The following is a 21,023-nucleotide window of genomic DNA, read 5'->3' on the forward strand; positions in this document are numbered from 1 at the left end:
GGTGAGCTCTGCGCTCTGGTGGAGACAGAAACAGGGAAGGTGCTCTCTGTTTTTGATCCGGCTGCGAACAGCCCGGAGGTAGGAGAGGCTGGACCCTGTCTGAAGTGCAAGACTGTCTGGACGCCTCCAAGCATTAGGGTTTTAAAAAGCAGGATGTCCAAAACAGCCCTGGCTGTAAGAAGGATCTCAGGTCTGCTGTCTGGATGAATTAGCCAACCTGCCCTGACTGATCAAACAAACATTGATTATTTTGGCTCTAGCTTTCATATAAATGTGCAAAAACACGGCTAGTACAACACGCTGCACTCTTCTTTTAGGAACTTTTGAGAGGATGAAGAGCATTTCCTCCAGTAGTAACATCTGGTTGTTGATTGTGTGATTTAATAAAGTATTCCTATTGCAATTTTACAGCATATACAAAATTTGACACAGCTGAAAAATTCCTCATCCTAGCACAAGAAGTTTTATTGAAAAACATATTCTGTTTTCCATCCATCCATCCATCTTCTTCCACTTAGCCAGGGTCGGGTCTCGGGGGTAGCAGCTTAAGAAGGGAGGCCCAGACTATTTTGTTTTGTTTTGGAAATTGCCGCGTTTCCATTAAGCAAATTTATTTCCGTTATTCCAATTTGCACAATTTCAAAGTCAACAGAAACGCAATTGAAGTTAAACTAAACTTATCTTAGGACAACTAGAATTATCAAAATAAATCCCTGACATATTATCTTTCACTATTGTGGCATTTAGCAAATAGAAATTACTTGTAAAAGTTTTCAAAATCAGGGGGTGAGCCCAATTCTTAAATGTTAAATAAGTTGGTGCCCATTGGTCTGTGAAGGGACGTAATCGGGTCCCAACATTCGTTCCCCAGCCAATCATTTACCAGGAGAAATTATTCATAACTGGAAAAAGATGGAAACCTTTCAGTGAATTCAGGTCAGACCAGAAATGACCAACTCTAAGATGTCCTTCCCTCTTGGCACTGTTAGCAGCTCATACGTATTTGTTTTCTAAATCATTTGCAGAAGGTCAGAGTGTAGTTAGCTTTCTTTGTGTTTTGGGGGAAAAAACAAAAGACAATGGTACATTGCTGACCTTCGGTGCTTGTGCAGACATTCTGCTTTTCGCAATGTGTTGTACCACAGATTAAGAAATCCAGGATTTCTTCAGTTTGGTCATTATCTCTGCAGTAATTTCCAAAACCTGGATGAGGCTTTGACTGAAACATGGCCTGTAACTCAACGCTTTCTGACTTCATGCAGGATTCCTCGGCTCCCATCAGAACGGGTTCTGATCCTGCAGGTCACGAGGAACCCAGGAAGTTGTAAATCTCTGGTTGCCTGCTGTTACTGGAAACACTTGGCACTTGTGCAATAGTGGTTTTTTTATTGTTTTTTTCAGCCGCTGCACATGAAAATGAAAGCATAATAAAGCAGAAAACAAATCCATATGTACAGTAGACTAAAACAAAAGAGATTAACAAAACTGGGGGGGGAAACGGGTGCAACAAAAAGTCTGTTACTTCCTTATAATGTCCAGTTTGAAATATAACATGTTTGTAGCTCTTAGGAGGTCAACTTGATCTTTGACCTCCTAAAACTTCAATCTTATAATTTTGCTGAGATTTTTTTAGCTCATTCTTCTAAATCTGCTACAACATGAGCATTAAAGGAAAGTCCAAAACACATTCGCTCTTGGCAACAGCTGATGCAGAAGAGAAAAAAGTCTCAGCGATGATGATGATGGTGACAATGGATGCGTTAGGAATGCGGCCGGAGCAGCAGAATGTTTTGTTCCAGGATGTTGGGCTGGTTTCAAATGGAGTTTCCCAACCGACTGTGAGCACAAAAATAACGTAACATAATAAAAGACTCCAAATGCAGGAGCATATCAATGATTAATAACATCATTAAAAAGTAGATTTTTTATTTATTTCACTAATCTTATTCAGAAAGAGGAAGACAAATAGTCATAACTCAGAGAGTGACATATTTTAAGAGTTTTCTTCTTCTTTTTCCTTTTAATGATTATAGATCACAAGTAATAAAAAAATTCAAATGTAGGCTTATTAGAAAATTAAACTGATAAAAATAAAAGCCATATTTTTTATTGGTCACGTTTTCCATTGACACAACTTCCCAAATATTATGTTTCACTATGAACAGCTAGCTTCTTTAGCAACTAGTGGCTACGGATTCTTCACAAAACCATATTTGTGCTGACTTGATAGTTGTCCAGCAGACTGTTTCCATAACAACAGAAGCCCACTGAGGTTTAGATGCTTCCTGTTCACAAAGTTCTCTGTTCCAGTATATTGATGAAAAGTTGAGTGGATGAAAAAAATGTGGCTGAAAAAATAGCAACAGCCTGCAGCCTGGAGGGGATGGTGATAAAACACACACACACACACACTTTTTTTTCATTGGTTTTAATAGCTAATATTTTAAGAAATTTGGGGTTTTCACCAGCTACAAAAAAAAATTCATAATAATAAAAAAACACTTCTGAAATGTATCACTTTGTGTACCAGGTGTCCTGTTTGAACTACATCATTGAAATAATCATATTCCAACTGAAAATATTAATAAAATGTTTGATGATGGGTCATCAATGTTCTACCAGGTCCTTCATCTCAAGTAAAAAAGACGTTGGCACTGATTTATGCAGAATTTTCCTTTTTGATTGTTCCACAATACCTTTAGCAAAGCATGATAGGTCTTTCTATTATTTTATTATTTATTCTTGGATTATATGTGTTTGTTCACTTTGGGGTCGTTTAATGTACTTTTAATGTCAATTGTTTCACTATCATTTGCTTGTTTAGCATTATAAAAATATACGAACAAACCTCAAGCAATCATCCCAGGGTCACAGCTTCACAAACAAATAGCATGTCACAATTTTCTTCATTATACTTTAATATATTGATATTTATTCAGGCACATTTTTGCACTGCTAACCTTGAACATGTGTTTGAAGTGTATAGAGCTGAAGAATGTACAGAGGCCGACTTCACACACATTCAAACCATGAGAGCAGTTTCACAAAGCAAGTTCACAGTCTTTAGTTCCTCTACTGTCATCCAGTTCACCAAACCAAACAAACAGAACTAAACAGGCAGGGAAAAAAGAGGAACTTTTTATAGTCTATTATGTTTTCATTTACTGGAACTGCAGGTGGGAACAAAGAATAAAACACATGAATTATATGGATAGAGAGAGAGAAATATGTAAACATTTAAATTGTGTAAACATGCCCAGGTTTCAGACCTGCCTAAGCAGCACTCAGATGAGCCAGAAAGAAAACCCGTGATTGCTTCAGGCCGGTGGGCGGGTCCCTCCGCAGGTTCAACTTCCTGCATCAGGGTGTATATTAGAGGCCATGTGTTGCTCTTCCTCTCTCAGTCAGGCTTGTAAACAGTCAGAGTGTCGGGGAAGGAAGAATCATTTGCTGCTGCTGACCCACTGCTTCAGGTAAGACTTGTTTGTTTTTTTTATTTGGATGACAGAGTGTAAAAATTTTCATTTTTAGTCCAAAAACTTGAGCAATTTTCAAAAACATTTTTTTCAAAAAGTTATGCTTTTTAAGCCTTTTTTGGCAACAATAGGTAAAGTATGTATAGATTATGACAAGATTCAACTTTACATTGAATTTATGCCACTTTATTTGTTTCTATGCTAGAAACAGGAAGGATGTGGTTAATTATAATGGAGCTTATAGAATTAGAAAGTTTTTTCATCCCATTTCAAGGACCAAGCAATAAGACAGAAAGATAAATATGTATAAAATAAATATACCTTTGTTTAATTTTCTAAATGTAGCTGACAAAATTTACCTAAGAGCAAATAATTACAAAAATTACAAAATGAGTTCAACTTTAAAAAACAACTAAGGATAACAAAACATCACTGACTAACAGTGAACATGCAGATAACAGGACCACCTACAAGAAACAACAGTAAATAAATACATAAATAAACCTAGGTTCAGTCAGCAAATCATAACTACAGAACAAAATGACACTGAAAAAATCATTTAAAACAAACCATATTCTCAGTTATTTAAAAGGAGAAATTTTTGGATGCTTTCCCCCAAAGCCAAGTTTCATTCCTTCATCACTGCTGGATTCCTTTAACTTCCTGGTGTCGCATCAAAATATGTCCTCCTATCCCCCAACCTATATTTTGCATCTCAGGAGGAAATGTAGATATATTTCCTAAATGTGTGCATGACAATCTTCTGAAACAAACGTTAGAGAAAATTACAACTTCATATAATGTATTGAAATAAATCCAAACACTTTCTTTATAGTTCCAGTACCAGAAATAAATAAATCCATATTGCCTCTTAATAATGTAAACAATAAAAAAAAACACATTCAACATGTCAGCAGCAACACTTCGACTGTCCTATTAGCTTAGCATGAAGGGCTCAAGGGTCAAGATTTTAAGCTAACATACTAAAACCACAATTAGTTCTTCTCTCTATTTCTTGCCCAATTCATATGACAAATGTTTGCATTCAGATGTTTTAGATAAACTAGAATTTAACTGTAAAAAAAACAAAAATTGATGACTTTCTCATCATAGCTGGTAATGATCCAGTTGTTTGGTTCTGGGCGAGCTGAAGCAGAAGGACTTTAACTGACCGTTGGGTCTGAGGTCTCTGGTCTGAGGTCTCCGGGTCACTTGGACCGGCTTCTGTCTGCGTCTCAACACACTCTGTCCTAAAACATCCAGCAAGGGACGTTTTTCTGCTCTGATTCAAACATTCTTCATTTGAAGTGAACCAAGAACGACTCGCAGCCTAATTTAATAACACCGAGTCTCAGGCCGACTTAACGACGGTCATGTGGTTCTGTCCAGTGGAAAACAGGCATTTCTTTCAAATACAAGAATGCCAACCATATTGAGAACACTGCAGTTTTATTTACTTGCAGTTTATGATGTTTGTAAGTTATAAAATGCATTATTTCAGTAAAGTTCTGAATTCAGTGCAGCTGTTTGTCTGTGAAACTAAGTAATTCTGTTGTATCCGCTCCTCTAAGCAAGGCAGGCTGGATTTATTTAATGAATATCCTTCACAAAAAGGGGGAGAGGATTTATTGTCTGTCATGTTTTGTGAAAAATGTCTTGTCATGATAAGATTTTTTATTTATTTTTGTCATGATAAATCCAGTTTATGTTAAAACAAAAGCTTTAACTTTTTTCTCCACTGCTTTTTTTCCAAGAGAGCATAGATAAATATAAGTGAATTTGAAAATACATAAGCAAACACACTTCTTTCAGGATGTGGCAACATCAACCAAACATTAGTTCATATAGGAATGCTCTTCCTGTGTGTTTCCCAGAAGTCATGTCTGCTCTGTCCTTGTTGCTGGTCCTGCTGGCGGTTGCCTCCACCACACTGAGCGTCAACCCGGGCGTGACGGTCAGGCTGACCGATAAAGGCCTCCAATATGGTAAGCTTTACAGCCAAAGCATCCTAATGTGATAAGACTTCTCCCTTGTTTCTTTGTCACAACCATCAATTTTCTTCTGTTTCCAGGGAAACAACTGGGCATCGCCGCCATGCAGGAGAAATTTAAATCTATCCAAATTCCAGATTTTTCCGGCTCAGAAAGGGTGTCTCCCATTGGCAAAGTCCAGTACAGTCTCACAAAGTAAGGCATTCTTCACTAACCACTCTACATTTTGTGAAAAACTGAGACCAACTGTCCTGAAACCGTCTGTTCCAGCATACGGTTGGTGAACGTGGGGTTGCCGAGGTCTGCGGTGGCTCTGGTGCCGGGGACCGGGGTCAGGCTGACCATCGGAGACGCCTTCATGAATCTGAATGGAAACTGGAGGGTCAAGTACCTCAGAATAATGTGAGTAAAGACCGTCTCAGACACGAAATGAAGCCCCTTCCTCCAGCGCTGACCCCTCTGTGGATCTCTCCCAAACAGAAAGGACAGCGGCTCTTTTGACGTGAATGTCAATGGACTCACAATCAGCACGAGTGTCGTCGTGAAAAGTGACGCGACGGGTCGGCCGGTGGTCAGCAGTACCAACTGCGTAGCCAATGTGGCCAGTGCTAAAGTCAAGTTCCATGGTGGAGCCAGGTAAAGAGGAAAACCGTGAGGGAACATTACTGCAAACTAACGCTGCAGAACTCTTAATAAGTGCTGTGGTTGTCTGTTTCAGCTGGCTCTACAATCTCTTCAGCAAGTTCATAAACAAGGCTCTACGGAACGCTCTGCAGAAACAGGTGAGGCCGAAGCAGCCAAGACGCTCATATCTACCATCACTTTCTGAATTCATAGAGCAATATTCATTCCCCTTAAACTCAAACCCAAAGTTCAAAGTTCAGATGGCAGCTTATGTCACAGAGCAACACAAAGGATTGCAATATTTTGAGTTGGATTAAAAGATTAATTAAATTTTTTTTAAAGAAAGTTTAAGCAATCAATATTTTTCTACAACTTCACATTTATGCACTACTTTTGTTCTATCACATAAATCCTATTCAGATCATTGTAGTTTGAGGTTGTAGTCTGGCGAGATTTACATGTCGAGTTAAAATAAACGCTCAACAACCAACTTTGACCAGGTTACATTTAATCAGAGTGATCCATTTTGTTTGAGTCATCCAGCAGTAAATATCTCTTTTCGTCTTTAACTGAGTTTTGAGGCAGATCCTATATTCACTCCCATTACCATCATATTGCTTCCACATCAATTGGCTTTCTGTACCGATTACACATCATTTCAAGGTGTTTCTTCTAATAAAAACTGACCAGTCCAGTTGGAATCGAAGGACAGGAGGCGGGGAACTTCCAGGTCAACAATTAGGAAACTTGAACATGAAAAGCAAAGCAGCTAAAAGGTTTTCCACAAAACATTTTCACTACAGGAATGTGTGAAAGATTTAGTTACAAAAAATAGTTTTAAGTCAAAATTTTGACTTTTGAATAAAGTTAAACTTTATTTTATAATTGTACCCTATATTAATAACAATCAAACCATTAATTCATAAACCAAACATTCTTAGCAATTTATTGCTCATAGTTCTGTAGAAATTGATTTTCAAACAGCTTTTTGTTCAGGAAGAATTGAGAATCGTTATTCCTCTTCTTTCCTGTTGCAGATCTGCCCTCTGGTGGACAAGACAGTTACCGGTTTAAACCCTAAGCTGCAAACACTCAATGGTAAAGCTTTTCCTTTTGCCCTTAATGAAGATATATGCTTCTGTTCCAGAATGTTCGTTAACATCTCTGTCTTGTCGCAGTGCTGGCCAAGGTGGACAAATACGCAGAGATTGAATATTCCATGGTGTCATCGCCAGTTATTTCACAATCGTCTCTTGATCTGAACTTGAAGGTAAAGAATTGTGAACGACGGGGCATTTTTAAAGCCTTAATTATACACCTTTTTTTAAAATTCAAGATCACTTATTTTTTTATTTCTATTTATAGGGTCAGTTCTACAACATTGGGAAGCACCAGGAGCCTCCGTTCACCCCTGTAGCCTTTTCCCTTCCACCCCAGAACAACAACATGTTGTACATGGGCCTGTCCGCCTTCACCGCCAACTCTGCTGGTTTCGTGTACAACAAAGCTGGAGTCCTCAGCCTGTACATCACAGACGACATGGTGCGCCACAGTTCACTGTCCTCCGAGCCCACAAAATCCCACTTGTGTAACAACATTCCTTGCTCCGTCCCAAACAGGTCCCCAAAGGCTCTCCATTCCGACTCAACACCAAAACGTTCGGAGTCTTCATCCCACAGGTGAGGAACATTTCAAGGATTTATTGAGGAAAGCAATCGTCGATGGCATGCACTGCAACGTGGATCTGCTTCTGTTTTGTCAGATTGCAAAGCAGTATCCAGGTCTGATGATGAAGCTGTTGCTGAGGGCTAACAACAGTCCCACCATCACTTTCCAGCCCAAAAATGCAACCGCTGTGGCCACTGCCACGATGACGGCGTACGCCATCCAACCCAACGGCACACTTTCCCCTCTTTTCGTCCTGAACTTGGTACGTCACACTACAAGATGAAAAATCATTGATTGGAAGGAGAAAAAAAATGTAAATATTTCTGATGTTTCCTCGGTAGGAAAGCAGCGTGAGCGCCGACGTGTACGTCAGAGGACTGAACATTGCCGGACGCCTCACTCTCAACCAGTGAGTTGCTCAAAGATGCCAGGAAATGCTCCTTTAAGCTCTCTGAATGGATGTTCAATCAGTTCTACCATTGTTCTGCTTATGTAGGATGAAACTGTCTGTAGGAACCAGCTATGTGGGACAGTTTCAGGTAAGATCTCCATTTCCTGATGAGTCTCTGTAAGGACCCTCTAGTCAAAGTCAAGCTAAAAGTCTGCTTTTGGATTACAGGTCGGCGTCCTTGACAGTGTGCTCCGAATGGTCCTCAAAGTGATAGTGATACCCATAGTTAATGGTAAGTAGGCCTGTCGCGATAAACGATAAATCAATCAATGTACGATAAATTAAAACTATCGACGTCATTTTAATTATCGGCATTATCGTCTCTTCCAGCCTTTTTCTCTTTCTGTTAATGACACTGAATGAAAAAAGGCTAAACTCCGGTGCTCTCCACTGACCCTCCCTTCCTCATTTCCTTAGTGTAAAGCCCAGCGCACACGACACGATCTTAGAGCTGTCGGCCGATTGTCGGCCCATTTTCAAAACCTGACAGACAACACATTACCCACAGAAATTCTTGGTATAATGGTTCTATCGGTTCGGTCCTGCCGTGTGGTGTCCAACAATGGGCACAAAATAATGGCTACAAGTTCAGTGAACTAATTTTAAAACCAGGCATTAATCAATGCTTTGCTACAATCTACCTGCAATGCATGTGGCTAGTGTCAGTTCTGACTGAATGAAAATCATTAGAACCTATTGAAAAGTTACTGGGTTTATCAACTGCGGTAGCAATTTCGCTCCATCTCCTCCCCTTGTCATTTCTATATTCTTTGCATGTTGAATAAACATTAATGTTGTTTCCACATATCATCTCCAATGTCAGCTGGACTTCGGTTGCCGCCTGTCAGCTGTTTGGGATTCCTCTCTGTAATATCCCCTCAGAATCCACCCTTTCTGATTGGCTACCTGTCACATTCAACAGGCTGAGTTAACGCTCCCAGTTGGGAAAACCCCTGATTTAGACCGTAACACACCACACAATCTTAGAAAGATCATGTAAGGGGAAAAATAGGAGCAAAAAATCGTGTAGTGTGAACTATTGCATCAGGTAGTCGATGTGCCCATTTTCTCTATTTAAATCTAATTATTACTGAAGGGCAACATAATATACAGACTTCATAATCTGCACTCTTTTGGTTGAATGCAAGTGGAATTTATTTCCACTTTGGCTTTATGTTTAGTTTTTTTGTTAATGGAGAATCCATTTTATTTTTGTTTTTGGTTGGTTTGTTTATTTTGTTTATCAGTTCCAGTGTTTAGTGTTCTTACCCAAATGGAAGGACAGAGACATGTGAAATAGTGGACCTTTAAATACTTTTGTAGTATTGCTATAGTCTTCATTCAAACCTGTATTAACACGTGAAGGTGTTAACATGTGTTACCACTGCCTGGTAGAAAATGTATAAATCTGTAAAAGCAATCATAATTAGTATGCCTTTGTATTAAGTTTAACAGCTAAGTACAAAAAAAATCAAAATGGCTTCTAAAATATGTTTACTCAGCTAAAGTAATTACTTTTTTACTATTTTCTGTCCGTTTGTTGTGAATGTTAAGAAGTAAGAACTGGTTTGTGATCAACATAAAATATCAGTGAAAAGACATTCTATTTTTTTCTGTCAAACATTATGTTTAGGTAACATTGACTGCCTCAGGGTTAGCTCAGCTTGCTAGCAAGTTTGTCTTTAATGTTAGCGCTGTTGCTAAGCTAGTTAACTCGTCTCAGAAAGTAGGAAACTTGGTTTTTAATGAATTGACATGTTATATAAGGATTTCCATACATGACATGAACAACTCAGTGGTTGTATTTATATGAATAACTGTCTTCAGGATGAAAGGTTTGTGATTTGATTTGTACCCAACTTGATTTTTCTTTTACAGTTCAATTCGATAAGGGTTACCCACTTCCTGCACTCGGAAAAATGAACCTTGTGAACCCCCAGCTTCAAATAATGAAGGTTAGAGACGTGATATTTTCTGTTTTGACTTTTGCAGAGATCAGATTCTACATAAAACTGTTAAAACCCACTGATTTCTGATAAACCTTTTTTTTCTGTTTTATTTGCAGGATTACATGCTGATCGGGACAGATGTTAACTTCACGGATTGAACTGCAAAAAACCAAAGACAAGTAGAATACACTGTTTTTTTTCCCTTTTTTTATACCGTTGTCAAAATCATTTTCATTTTGGAGTTGTTTTTCTACATTTGCTTGATTTTTTTTCTCTCTCTCTTAAAAACTGTAATGAGATATTTGTGGAACTGGTGCCCTCTATTATTCCTTTTCAGGAACAGTTCACTCCTTCCAAAGCAGACTGCAGCACCTTTCAGCTGAAGACTTTAGCTAAATTCTGTTTGAAAGTTTCCATCTTAGTGAAATGATTCTGTGAATGTGCTGATCTGAACAGTTCTCCTGCAGAATCTTCTTACAGCACAGGTGTCAAACTCCAGTCCTCAAGGGCCGCTGTCCTGCAGTTTTTAGATGTGCCACAGGTACAAAATACTGGAATGAAATGACTTAATGACCTCCTTCTTGTGTAGATCAGTTCTCAAGAATCTTGCTAATGACCTAATTATTCTATTCAGGTGGTGCAGCAGAGGCACATCTAAAAGTTGCAGGGCAGCGGACCTTGAGGACTTGGAGCCTTACGCTGTCACTGCAACCAATCAATCAAATTCATTGAGGGGGACAGAAAATAGAAACCAGACACAGGCAATAGTTAAACGATTATTTATCATAATAAATAACTGGATTTTAGTCAAATAAATACAACTATTCTTGATGATAAAAGCGTATAAAGTTGAATATTAAATAGTGGTTTAATGATACAAGTGTGACCTCACTTGTATCCATCACAGCGGGGGGTCGGTGTTGATATCAGGGAGCTGTGACTGAGGGCCCGGCCCCTCAGGCTCTGGGAGCCGGCTGACAGGATCTACACAGACAGAAGACGTCAGACTGAATGTAGCAGAAACCAAACTACTGACATGTCAGATTATCCAGCTGTACAGATGCAACATGGACCAGAATGAAAATGTAGAAGGTGTAGCAAATACTTCCACTCAAATTGTTGTTTTTTATTGTACATTTCAATAGGAAAATGACATTCAAGCATTTAATTCTACATTTCAAGGATTTTTTCTTACTGTAAAAACTAAGATGTCAAATTACTGACAAAAAACTTGTAATCATTGTATCTCTTGTTATGTTCAATGCAGAATTGATTAAATTGGTTCTAATAAATGTTTGTCATCATCTTAACTTGAAATTTATTTTTTTTATTGTGGGAGCATTTTATTATGACCACTGACAGATACAATGAGTAACACTGATTGTCCCCTAAGTTAGTGGGTGGGATGTATTAGACAGCAAATGAACATTTTCTCTTCAAAGTTTGTGTGTTGGATTTGAGCGAGTTTGACTCATTTTAAAGGGTACCCTTACAGCATCTCTAATACTGCAGTTATTATAAAATGTTGAAGTGGTCACATCTACCATAACAGTCCAAAGCTTATAGATAAAATTGGGAATGAAGGCTAGCCAGTTTGGTCCAATCTGATAAACTAATGTAGGCCAAATTACTGAAAAGGATAAAGCTAGTTCCAACACAAATACTTCAGTCTGAGCTGCACAGCTGCAGATCAATCAGTGTAGAAATTGTTCCCTATCGGCTGTGGCTTCCAGCAGAATAATGCTCTATACCACAAAGAAAAAATGCTTCAATGGTTTGATGAAGGCAGCCAAGACTTGGAGGTGTTGACTTGACCTCTACATTCTGACCATACCAATCGAATGTCTCTGGGATGTGCTGGACAAACAAGTCCAATCCATGGAGATCCTTCCTCACAATCTACAAGACTTAAACTCCAGGCCCCAAGGGCCGAAGTCCTGAAACTTTCAGATGCCTCTATGCTTCAGCACACCCGGCTCTGATATTGGCAGCGCACTGTAGTGTAGAGATGGACCTCATGCAAGTGAGGCATTTTCTCCATTGACTTCAAGAGTGTAGGACAAGGGAGACATCTACAAGTTGCAGGACTCTGGCCCTCGAGGAATACAGTTTGTGACCGCTGACTTAAAATGTCGCTGCCGATGTCTTGGCACCAGATAGTACAGCTCAACTTCAGAGGCTTAGAGGAATCCATGCCTCAACAGCTCAGGGTTATTTTGGTAGCAAAGGGGAACCAAACCCTATTGGGGCCTGTTCATGGATAATGCCCTCCATAACGTGGTGAGACCTTTCCATTGGCAAGTCTCACGCTAGCTGGTCAATGTCCATTTCGCTTCAAGCCAAGTTGGGTGTGTGTCCATCAGCGGTGTGTTCATCACTATGTGGGTGTGAATAAGGGCAGGAATGCTGCAACGTGGTGGATTCAGAGCGTGCAGTAGATGGGATCAATGCTCTGTTGATATCATTTTGCATGATTTTTTTTTCTTTTCTTTCTACCTTTATTTAATCATGATAAAACTCCTAGAGATCAGAGATCTTTTTTTACAAGAGTGTCCTGACAACAATACACCCTTCAGTGGCCAGTTTCTCTGAAACCTGTCAGTATACAGTACAGACCAAAAGTTTGGACACACCTTCTAATTCAATGGGTTTTCTTTATTTTCATGACTATTTATAAGGCAATAAATCCCACTTATTAACCTGACAGGGCAGGTTGACCTATGAAGTGAAAACCATTTCAGGTGACGACCTGTTGAAGCTCATCAAGAAAATGCAGAGTGTGTACAAAGCAAAAGGTTGAAACTTTGAAGAAACTAGAATATAAGGGCTATTTTCAGTTGTTTTACACTTTTTTGTTTAGTGCATATTTCCACATGTTATTCATAGTTTTGATGCCTTCAGTGTGAATCTACAATGTCAATAGTCATGAAAATAAAGGAAACTCATTGAATTAAAAGGTGTGTCCAAACTTTTGGTCTGTACTGTATATGTTCATTCCAGTTGATAATGCATGTGGTCTTAATTGACAAAAGGTTTGGACCTCAAGGTTTTACCATGGAATTATCAATTTGCTTCTCGTTCTCTACTACAGACTCGTCACAAAGGAAACTGTAGTTGTTTTTTTTTAAGGTTTTATTGGCTCTAGTGGCCTTTATTTGATAGTGAATTGACAGGAAAATGGATAATGAGAGAAGGGGGAAGACATGCGGAAGAGGTCACCAGGCCAGGAATCGAACCTGTGACGGTCACGTTGACGGTCATATATGTTGGTTGTGCTTAACCCCTGCGCCACCACAGCACCCTGGGAAACTGTAGTTTAACACCCCAGAGAAAATTGTGCAAAACTATGTCTTCTAAAATCATTTGCTAAATAAGCTTGGTTGTACTTTAAACCTAAATGAAACTGTGTTGAGTTTCTGAACAGATTCCAGTTATATGTGGGGATGAAAGCAAACCCATCCTACCTTCACCAGGACATAGCCTCCCCCACGGATCGGTGCGGTGTTGGACGCAGAAGCCTGAACGGCAACATCTTCTTTGGGGAAAATCACTTTCATGTTCCCATCAGTTCTCCCACACAGATCCTCGGCAGACCTTTTACTTTCCTTAATAAAAATGAAAAGCAGAGTTGAGTGGCGTTGCCTGGTAACAGGTTAAAGTAACCCTGCACAGATACACGACTTTTGCTGTTGCACACAATGAGGCACATTAGAAATGTCAATATATTTTTTTCTGAAAGAGATAATCCAGATCACATTTCCCCATCCCTGAATTTAGCTCAACTGAGGAAGTATCCCAAAGCCATTTTCAGTCATAAAATAGAAACCGTCCTGCTTTCGGGTTCATCTTAATGTGAACAGTTTTAAATCCACATATCCAATGTGATTGTAGTTTCTCAGATTTTATCACGATTCAACCACAAACTGAATATCGTCACCTCCCTAAAACAATGGCCTAAGTCATTCTTTGCCAAAACTGATTTTGGCAAAGCAAAAGAAAAAGAAAACCTCTCTCCCTCTTTCTTTCCAAAACATGTTACAGAAAAAAAATAATCACATTTGGCAAAAAATTATTTAGGCCATTATTTTAGGAAGGTATTTTAATCTTGTTGTTATGTGATAGACCAACCCAATATAATAATTGCAAAGTGGAATTAAAACAACCCTGTTTTTACAAATAATATTAAAAGTGTGACATACATTTTATTGAGCCTTCATTTTCTAAAATACATATAAAATGCAACAAAGGTTTGGATTTTACTGACAAAAAAATGAAAAATGTCAAGGGGTGTTAAACAGGGTGGGGAATCAAAAATAGATGATCAAGACGACCAAGTTTCACCCTGATCAGATACATAAAAAGTTTCTGCTTTTTTCATGCAGTCAGTGAAGTACTCACTCCCTCCACCAGCACCAGCTGCGTGCTGCCAACGACAGCGGCATTCACTCTCTCTGCTTCCTCTCTGAAAACGCCGATGCACTCCTCTAGCCGGCGCTGCTTCACCTGCGGCGCCACGTCGTCCTGCAGCCGATGGAAGGCGTGTGTCTTCTGAAAGAGAGCGGGACGGAAGAGTAAATACTGCAAAGCACGACACTGCAGCGGTTCAGCAGGAGGTTACCTTTCGCATGCTGTAAGCAAACAGGAAGCCCACGTTGAAGCCCACCTCTCTGATCAGGGAGAGAGTTTGCTGATGGTCGTCGTCCGTTTCACCACAGAAGCCTGAGATGAAGTCGCTGCTGAGACTCACGTCTGACACACAAGAATGTAGATGACCAGTCAATTGGATTTTACAGAAACTTATTAAAAAAACAAAAAACTATGAAGCCAACGCCACAATGCTGATTAAAGGTTCCATGTGATTTCTGAGGAACTCATGATTGTTTGTAATGCAATAGTACATCAGCTTACTGTCCTCAAAAACAGCTTGAAGTTATTTTCCTTCCTTAACTTTGAAGGAAAATATGTTGGGCACACTTCCCCTAATGCGCTAATAGCAGAGCTAATTTTTAACTAAGCACTTTTGCTAACATTTTGCACACCTAGCTTCCCCAAAGTTAACCGTTCCTGAAAACTACTAAGACATTAATTTACTTGGCTGTTTTGTAAACAACATCTTTACTGACGTTTTGTTTAATGACATGAAGAATTTTCCAAGAGGTTAGACGTTAATGTTCCTGCTCTTCTTTTGAAGCGTGAAGGCTGTTTACACAGCCGTTCTGTTTCCTCCCCAATAACTTTATTTCTAAGGACATTATAGAACATGTCAACTATAATGTCAAAATTACGTTGGTGCTCGAGTCTTTCTAGAGCAGACATCATTTGAATTTAAGTTAACGCTTTAGCATCAGCTCAAACTCAAAACCGTGTTAGTGTGGAGCGCCTTTGCGTTATCAGAACTAATGCTTATGATTATTAGTTTGCGTTTAGTGAAACTATCGTTTTAGTTATTTTTACAAAAAAAAAAAAAAAAACACCTGTGTAATTCCTTGTGCACTTTGATTTGAATGTCAGACCATAAAACATCTTTAAACTCCTTTGAAGCAGCAGCTCAAAACTGGAGACTGTCGTTTCTCGGTTGTAGAAGTGTGAGGGCTACAGCAGCGCAGTCTGTATTTCACTCTAGCATTTCTTTTTCTTTTCATTCGTTTTCTAAAAGTGCAGAAACGCTGACGTCTCTTGCCTTCTCATTGGCTGAGTCAGCAGTAAACGACGCTCCCCAATGGGGAGCCTCCTGCAGGTCGGCCTCCTGCAGCGAAGGCGTCGGAACGAATTACACAACTTTAACTGCAATTCAACATTTTTGTTGTGAGAACAACAGAGTCCTATTTATGTAAAGCAACATAAAGCACAGGTCAGATGTTAGTATGCAGTCATCATCAGAATACATTTCATAATAATTTAACATTTTTAATGGTTGGCTTGAAGGTAACTGTTTGAGACTTCCAGCAGGACAATGACCCCAAACACATCAAACTGGCTTATAAATGGAATTTCTGTACAGTTATTGTCAGATTCCCATAAGATAAACATCTCATTTAGTAATACAAAGTGACAGAAGATAAATCAAAGTGGTTCTAGTTGCTTACCTGGGATGATTTGCTTTATATTGTCCACCAGATCAAGGTAGGCCTCTCTCGTGTAACTGGACAGAAAAAGTAGAGAGTCCAATATAAAAAGATTTCATAAAACAAAATCCTGCAGCTGTCATTTTAAAATGGCTACGCCTGCCATCATAATAAATTCTGACAGACGATACATTGTCCCAGAAGTTATTGCGATAAACAATGATATTGTTGATTTGAGATCATTTCGAGTTATATAATGATAATGGCAAAATAATGCAAGAACATATTCTCAAATTCTAATGAACATTAAACATAATGACAGAAACAACAATTAAAATGAATTATGTATTATTTGTAAACAACATTGTCCTTCGAAAAAAGGGCTAGTTGAGAGAAAGGACTTTTGTCATTCCGTTTTTGGTAAAAAAAATAATAATAATTTTTTTAAAAGAGAAATGATAAATCATACAAATCGAATTATTGAGTTAGTTTCAATTTATCATGCAATTAACTGATTTTCTGCCTATTGTGACAGGTCTACAAATGGCAGCAGTGATTTCCTACCCCCGGCGCATGGCCTTCAGGACCTGGTTGCTCCCGCTCTGAGCCGGAAGGTGGATCTGCTTACAAATGTTCTGTCGCTCAGCAATCAGCTGCAGAACCTGGAGGAACCCATCATACACCAGAACTCACCATCTGGGGTTAAATAGCAACAGCTCAACAGAACTGTATTATTTTCTCTAGTGGAATCTTTGTGTTTGACAAGAAATCAACAGGAACACATTTCCAAGCAGAAAGAACCTCGAGTGCGGGGCGTACCTCATCAGGAAAATCCTTGGGGTGAGGGGAAGTGAACCTTATCCTCATGTCGGGGTCAATGCGCGACACGAGGTCGAGCAGGTCGGAGAAGCGCAGGCCTCCCTGTTTGGCTCGGTAGACGGTGCTGAAGCCGCGGCTCAGCTTGGTCCGCTCCGAGCCACAGAACTGAACCTCTGACGTGTCCCTGTAGCTGTTCACATTCTGACCCAGCAGAGTCACCTCCTTCACACCCTGGCACATACACACACGTACACACAAGTTTGTCTCGCTATCTTTGCAGCAACTTTCCATTGACTAACCCTAACCCAAACTTAATTCACACCTTAGTCCTAAAAGTAACCCAAAAACAGCATTTCCCTTGTGGTGCCCAGGCTGTGGGCCCCACAAGGAGCAGTGGGTCCCCACAATGTTATACTTGTCAGGAAAATGGTTCTCTATGAAAATGGTTCATAGAGGAGCCATTTTGTTATGACTTCTTGAAGGAGGGTTTCAGAAAGAGCAGGTGTTTTTCAAGAGACAGACACCCAATTTCAAAGTGTTAAATCAGGAAGTAAAATTTATTTTGTCATATTTGATACATATAGCATTTTTAGAACGACTAAAGGTAACACAGTTACTTGATTCTGCTATAAAATGACACTATGTGGCTGGAAATCACATACTTTTTAAGGATGCGCGGACACTCTGATACAGGTTGCATATTTGTGGGGGCTTGTGGTGACGGAAGTTGCGTGTGAAGTGAGGGACAAGCGGCAATGGAGTGGAGGAGGACGACTCCAACAGCAGGAGCATTAGAAGAGGACTGAGAAGGGCTGGTTGATTTGGGTGATGGGTCGTGATTTACCTGTTCAGAGAGCATCCGAACCTCTTCCAAGATGGAGCTGACGGGACGGCTCCTCTCTCTACCTCTGGTGAAGGGAACAATGCAGTAACTGCACATGTTGTCACAGCCTCGCATGATGGAGCTGCCAGCAACAAAACAGGAAGAAAAAAAAAACCGTTAAGAACTGATCCGGGTGATCAGTTCTGACAAAACAGAGAAGCAACGTACACAAAAGCACTGCGGCCCTGACTGGCATGCTGGACGGGCATGATGTCTGCGTAGGTCTCCTCTAGAGACAGCAGCACGTTGCTCGCCTGCTGACCTCCGGTGGTGGCGGCGGCTAGAAGTCGAGGAAGGTCTCTGTAGGCGTCGGGGCCGGCCAGGACGTCCACCAGCTTCTCCCGCTCCAACAGCTCAGTCTTCAGCCTCTCAGCCATGCAGCCTGGACAAACACAGCTGTCTGAATACTACTGCAACATCTGAGAACCGAACAGATGTGTACGTTACGTTACCTAAAATGCCTATTTTCACTGGCGAGTTGGTCTTTAATCGTTTCTTCTTCATGGCTGTCAGTTGTTGGAGTCTGTTCCAAATGGTTTGTTCGGCCTTTTCTCTAGAGAAAGAGTTTCGTCGCTTTTGTTAATCTGACCACAAAGACGTATATTTGTACAATGGGAACAAATAAGGAGCTTTTCAAAATAGAGTACAGTGGACCCCCAACTTCGTGGTTCAGGGATTGCAGAAGTTTTTATGGAGAGCAACTTCAAATTACTGGTGGAAAATTTGCCTGTTTGCATTTTTGTTCGCTGAGTTTATCTAAAACAATGTAAAGAAAATACAGCTAAGGAAGCTGAAATGCCTTGACGTAATGCTAGTTGACGCTCTATTTCTGGGCATTTGCAAAGCAGCCAATCAAGGAATGCCATTTATTTCCCTTAACGCCAATTGGATGTACAAAGATAAGACTGCTGATGTTAGCTTCTGTGGCAGAGCTAAGGCAGTTTCCACCGTACAGACTAATCTATATTGAGGTATATTTGGTGTTAAAATGAAACCTGTTGGTTAGTTTTCTTTTGGCCTATTAAGAAAACTGGATTGGATTCCTGGATTGTACCCAGAACCAAACATTCACTGAAATAACTTGTTTCATCCCTCCACTGCTGACGCAAACAAGGAAACAACTCAAACCACTGAACAGAAAACAAGGTGAACTAAAAAGACATTTTGATGATTAGAAGGATTAACTGAAACACTGAATTCAACAGGACTAGGGTTTACATATTGACATTATGCCAGCTTGTTATTAATAGTTTTGTTAAATTGTATTTTGACTTCTTTCTACAAAACAATTGTTATTCTTGCTCATCTCCTGCCTCCAGCCACTTCAGTCTGCATTAGTTTCTATTGTATTCCTTTTGAACATGGCGACTGGTCAATACTTGTGACTTATTGTAGACGACTTAACACGAGTTTTACGTTATTAAAACGATTAAAATGGGTGTTTTTAGTGGTCTCAAGTATTTGCGGATTTTAGCAATTTGTGGGCGGCGGTGGTCCATGACTCCTGCAAATACCAGGGGGTCCACTATATGTACCTGAAGGAGCTCACCTGATAGAGCAGGTCACCAAGAGGACAACATCTGCCTAGAAGAGAAAAAAACAACACTAACTAAACCGTGGGTTAAAAAGTGAAAAAAAACATTGTGTTCTATCTCCACTCTGACATTAATTTTAAGTCTCGCATTTGCCTCACACACACACACACACACACACACAGGGACAACCATTTCTGAAAACATGTTCCTTTAGAGTCTCAATGCTCTAAAGGAAGATTGATAAATTGTCCTATTTTCATATAACATTGTTATTGCCATGTGTAGCTAGTTAGCAACGTCACTGAGAAAAGCTAGCAAAAACTATTAGTACTAGCATCAGGGTGATCAGCTGTCCCACTACAAGGTATTTTAACCCTGTAGTGGTTAAAATTTTTGTACTGCATTTTGATTGGTCCAGACTGCATGACCGACACCTGCTGATGTCTGGGTTTGAGTCATTTATCCAACGACCGTCAAGTTGTTGATGATATGGATTCGCTACTGTTTAAAACGAACCTTGTATCTCCAAAGAATTTTACTTTTCAGGAAATGAAAGAAATATTTTCCTTCTATATAAACTCATGCTGTTCGGTCAAAGTAATAAGGAAACCTCAGAGCCATGTGAAGGATGATTGGTAAAGTTGATTTTCAAAAGAAAAAAGCAAATGACTAAGATTTCAGTTTTTTTTCCTCTGCAGGAACAATGTATAAAATGCTTTATGTGCCAAACTGTGCATATGTGAGATGAGATTTGCTTAAACTTAAATTTCGTTGTTCTTGTGACAATGACAATAAAGATTTATCTCTCTCTACACCTCCTTTAACCATTTCTGACCAGGAAATGGTCAGAAACTTCCTGACTATCATGATCTAGCTATGCTTCTGGAAGTTTGTTTCATGGAAAGACTTAGAACTTAATAATAAATACCTGTTTCAAATCAGCTGTCCGTTGATAGCCTTTCTTCTGCAGTATGGACCAGGCTATTTCTGTGTCATTTACATTCATCTGACATCCATAAGTTTCAAAATACACTGAAATGAGGTAAGCCATCATTACACACACTCCAAAACCACTGAATGGAAAGCTGGCGGAAGCTGTCAGTGGTGCCACCAACCTTTCCTTGCGTCCCCCAGCAGCCCCAAGTCCTCAGAAAGATAATGTTCGTCGGTGTGTTCGCAATTTACAGCCAGAGTCACTGGAGGAGATTTAATAAAGTCCTGAAAACGCGGACCGGAAGCTACCTGCCTCCTGAAGCTGTCGGAGACACCTTTGTTCTTCTCTCCTGAGCTGGCTCTGGCTGCATTTGAACAGTTTCTGGGTTTGGAGAGCCACCTGAGAGGAGCCAAGTGTTCGGAGACGCAAAGAAAGGACTTTACAATCCTCATGCTTGTTTAAGAGCTTCCTGTGTAATAAAATTCAGAGGTTTTGGTTTATTCAGCAAGACGTAGGACTAATATCCGCAATTTCTTTAACTCCTTAAGTTACAAAAATAAAGGGCAAGCTGAGTAAATGTCATTTAAGCTCCCGACGTAACGTGCAGCCGAAGATGTTTCCACAGCAA

The 21,023-nt window shown here is 39.8% G+C and overlaps 2 protein-coding genes across 3 annotated transcripts; one reads left to right on the forward strand and one right to left on the reverse strand.

Annotated features, from left to right (window-relative positions):
* The first annotated feature begins 3,265 nt into the window (after positions 1–3,265).
* LOC114135745 (bactericidal permeability-increasing protein-like) lies at positions 3,266–11,469 on the forward strand. Its single transcript, XM_028003291.1, has 16 exons — positions 3,266–3,473; positions 5,351–5,461; positions 5,548–5,662; positions 5,738–5,869; positions 5,948–6,103; positions 6,186–6,249; positions 7,129–7,189; positions 7,270–7,361; positions 7,457–7,633; positions 7,711–7,770; positions 7,854–8,021; positions 8,101–8,168; positions 8,256–8,298; positions 8,379–8,442; positions 10,089–10,165; positions 10,276–11,469. Exons 2-16 carry the CDS (start codon positions 5,356–5,358, stop codon positions 10,315–10,317), a joined length of 1,425 nt encoding a protein of 474 aa, XP_027859092.1. The 5' UTR covers positions 3,266–3,473; positions 5,351–5,355; the 3' UTR covers positions 10,318–11,469.
* cdk5rap1 (CDK5 regulatory subunit associated protein 1) lies at positions 10,433–21,023 on the reverse strand. Of its 2 annotated transcripts, none has more exons than XM_028003290.1 (13): positions 20,577–21,023; positions 20,390–20,493; positions 19,476–19,510; positions 18,379–18,479; positions 18,095–18,308; positions 17,888–18,008; positions 17,044–17,274; positions 16,789–16,886; positions 16,246–16,301; positions 14,778–14,908; positions 14,558–14,704; positions 13,624–13,764; positions 10,433–11,143 (listed from the first exon to the last, which is right to left on the reverse strand). In XM_028003290.1, exons 1-13 carry the CDS (start codon positions 20,845–20,847, stop codon positions 11,048–11,050), a joined length of 1,746 nt encoding a protein of 581 aa, XP_027859091.1. In that variant the 5' UTR covers positions 20,848–21,023; the 3' UTR covers positions 10,433–11,047. The 2 variants fall into 2 exon arrangements, with proteins under 2 accessions (XP_027859091.1, XP_027859090.1); XM_028003289.1 differs by having other exon boundaries at positions 14,558–14,707; positions 20,577–21,021.

Source organism: Xiphophorus couchianus, chromosome 20 (assembly GCF_001444195.1).
Source record: "Xiphophorus couchianus chromosome 20, X_couchianus-1.0, whole genome shotgun sequence".
Classification (NCBI taxonomy): Eukaryota; Metazoa; Chordata; class Actinopteri; order Cyprinodontiformes; family Poeciliidae; genus Xiphophorus; species Xiphophorus couchianus.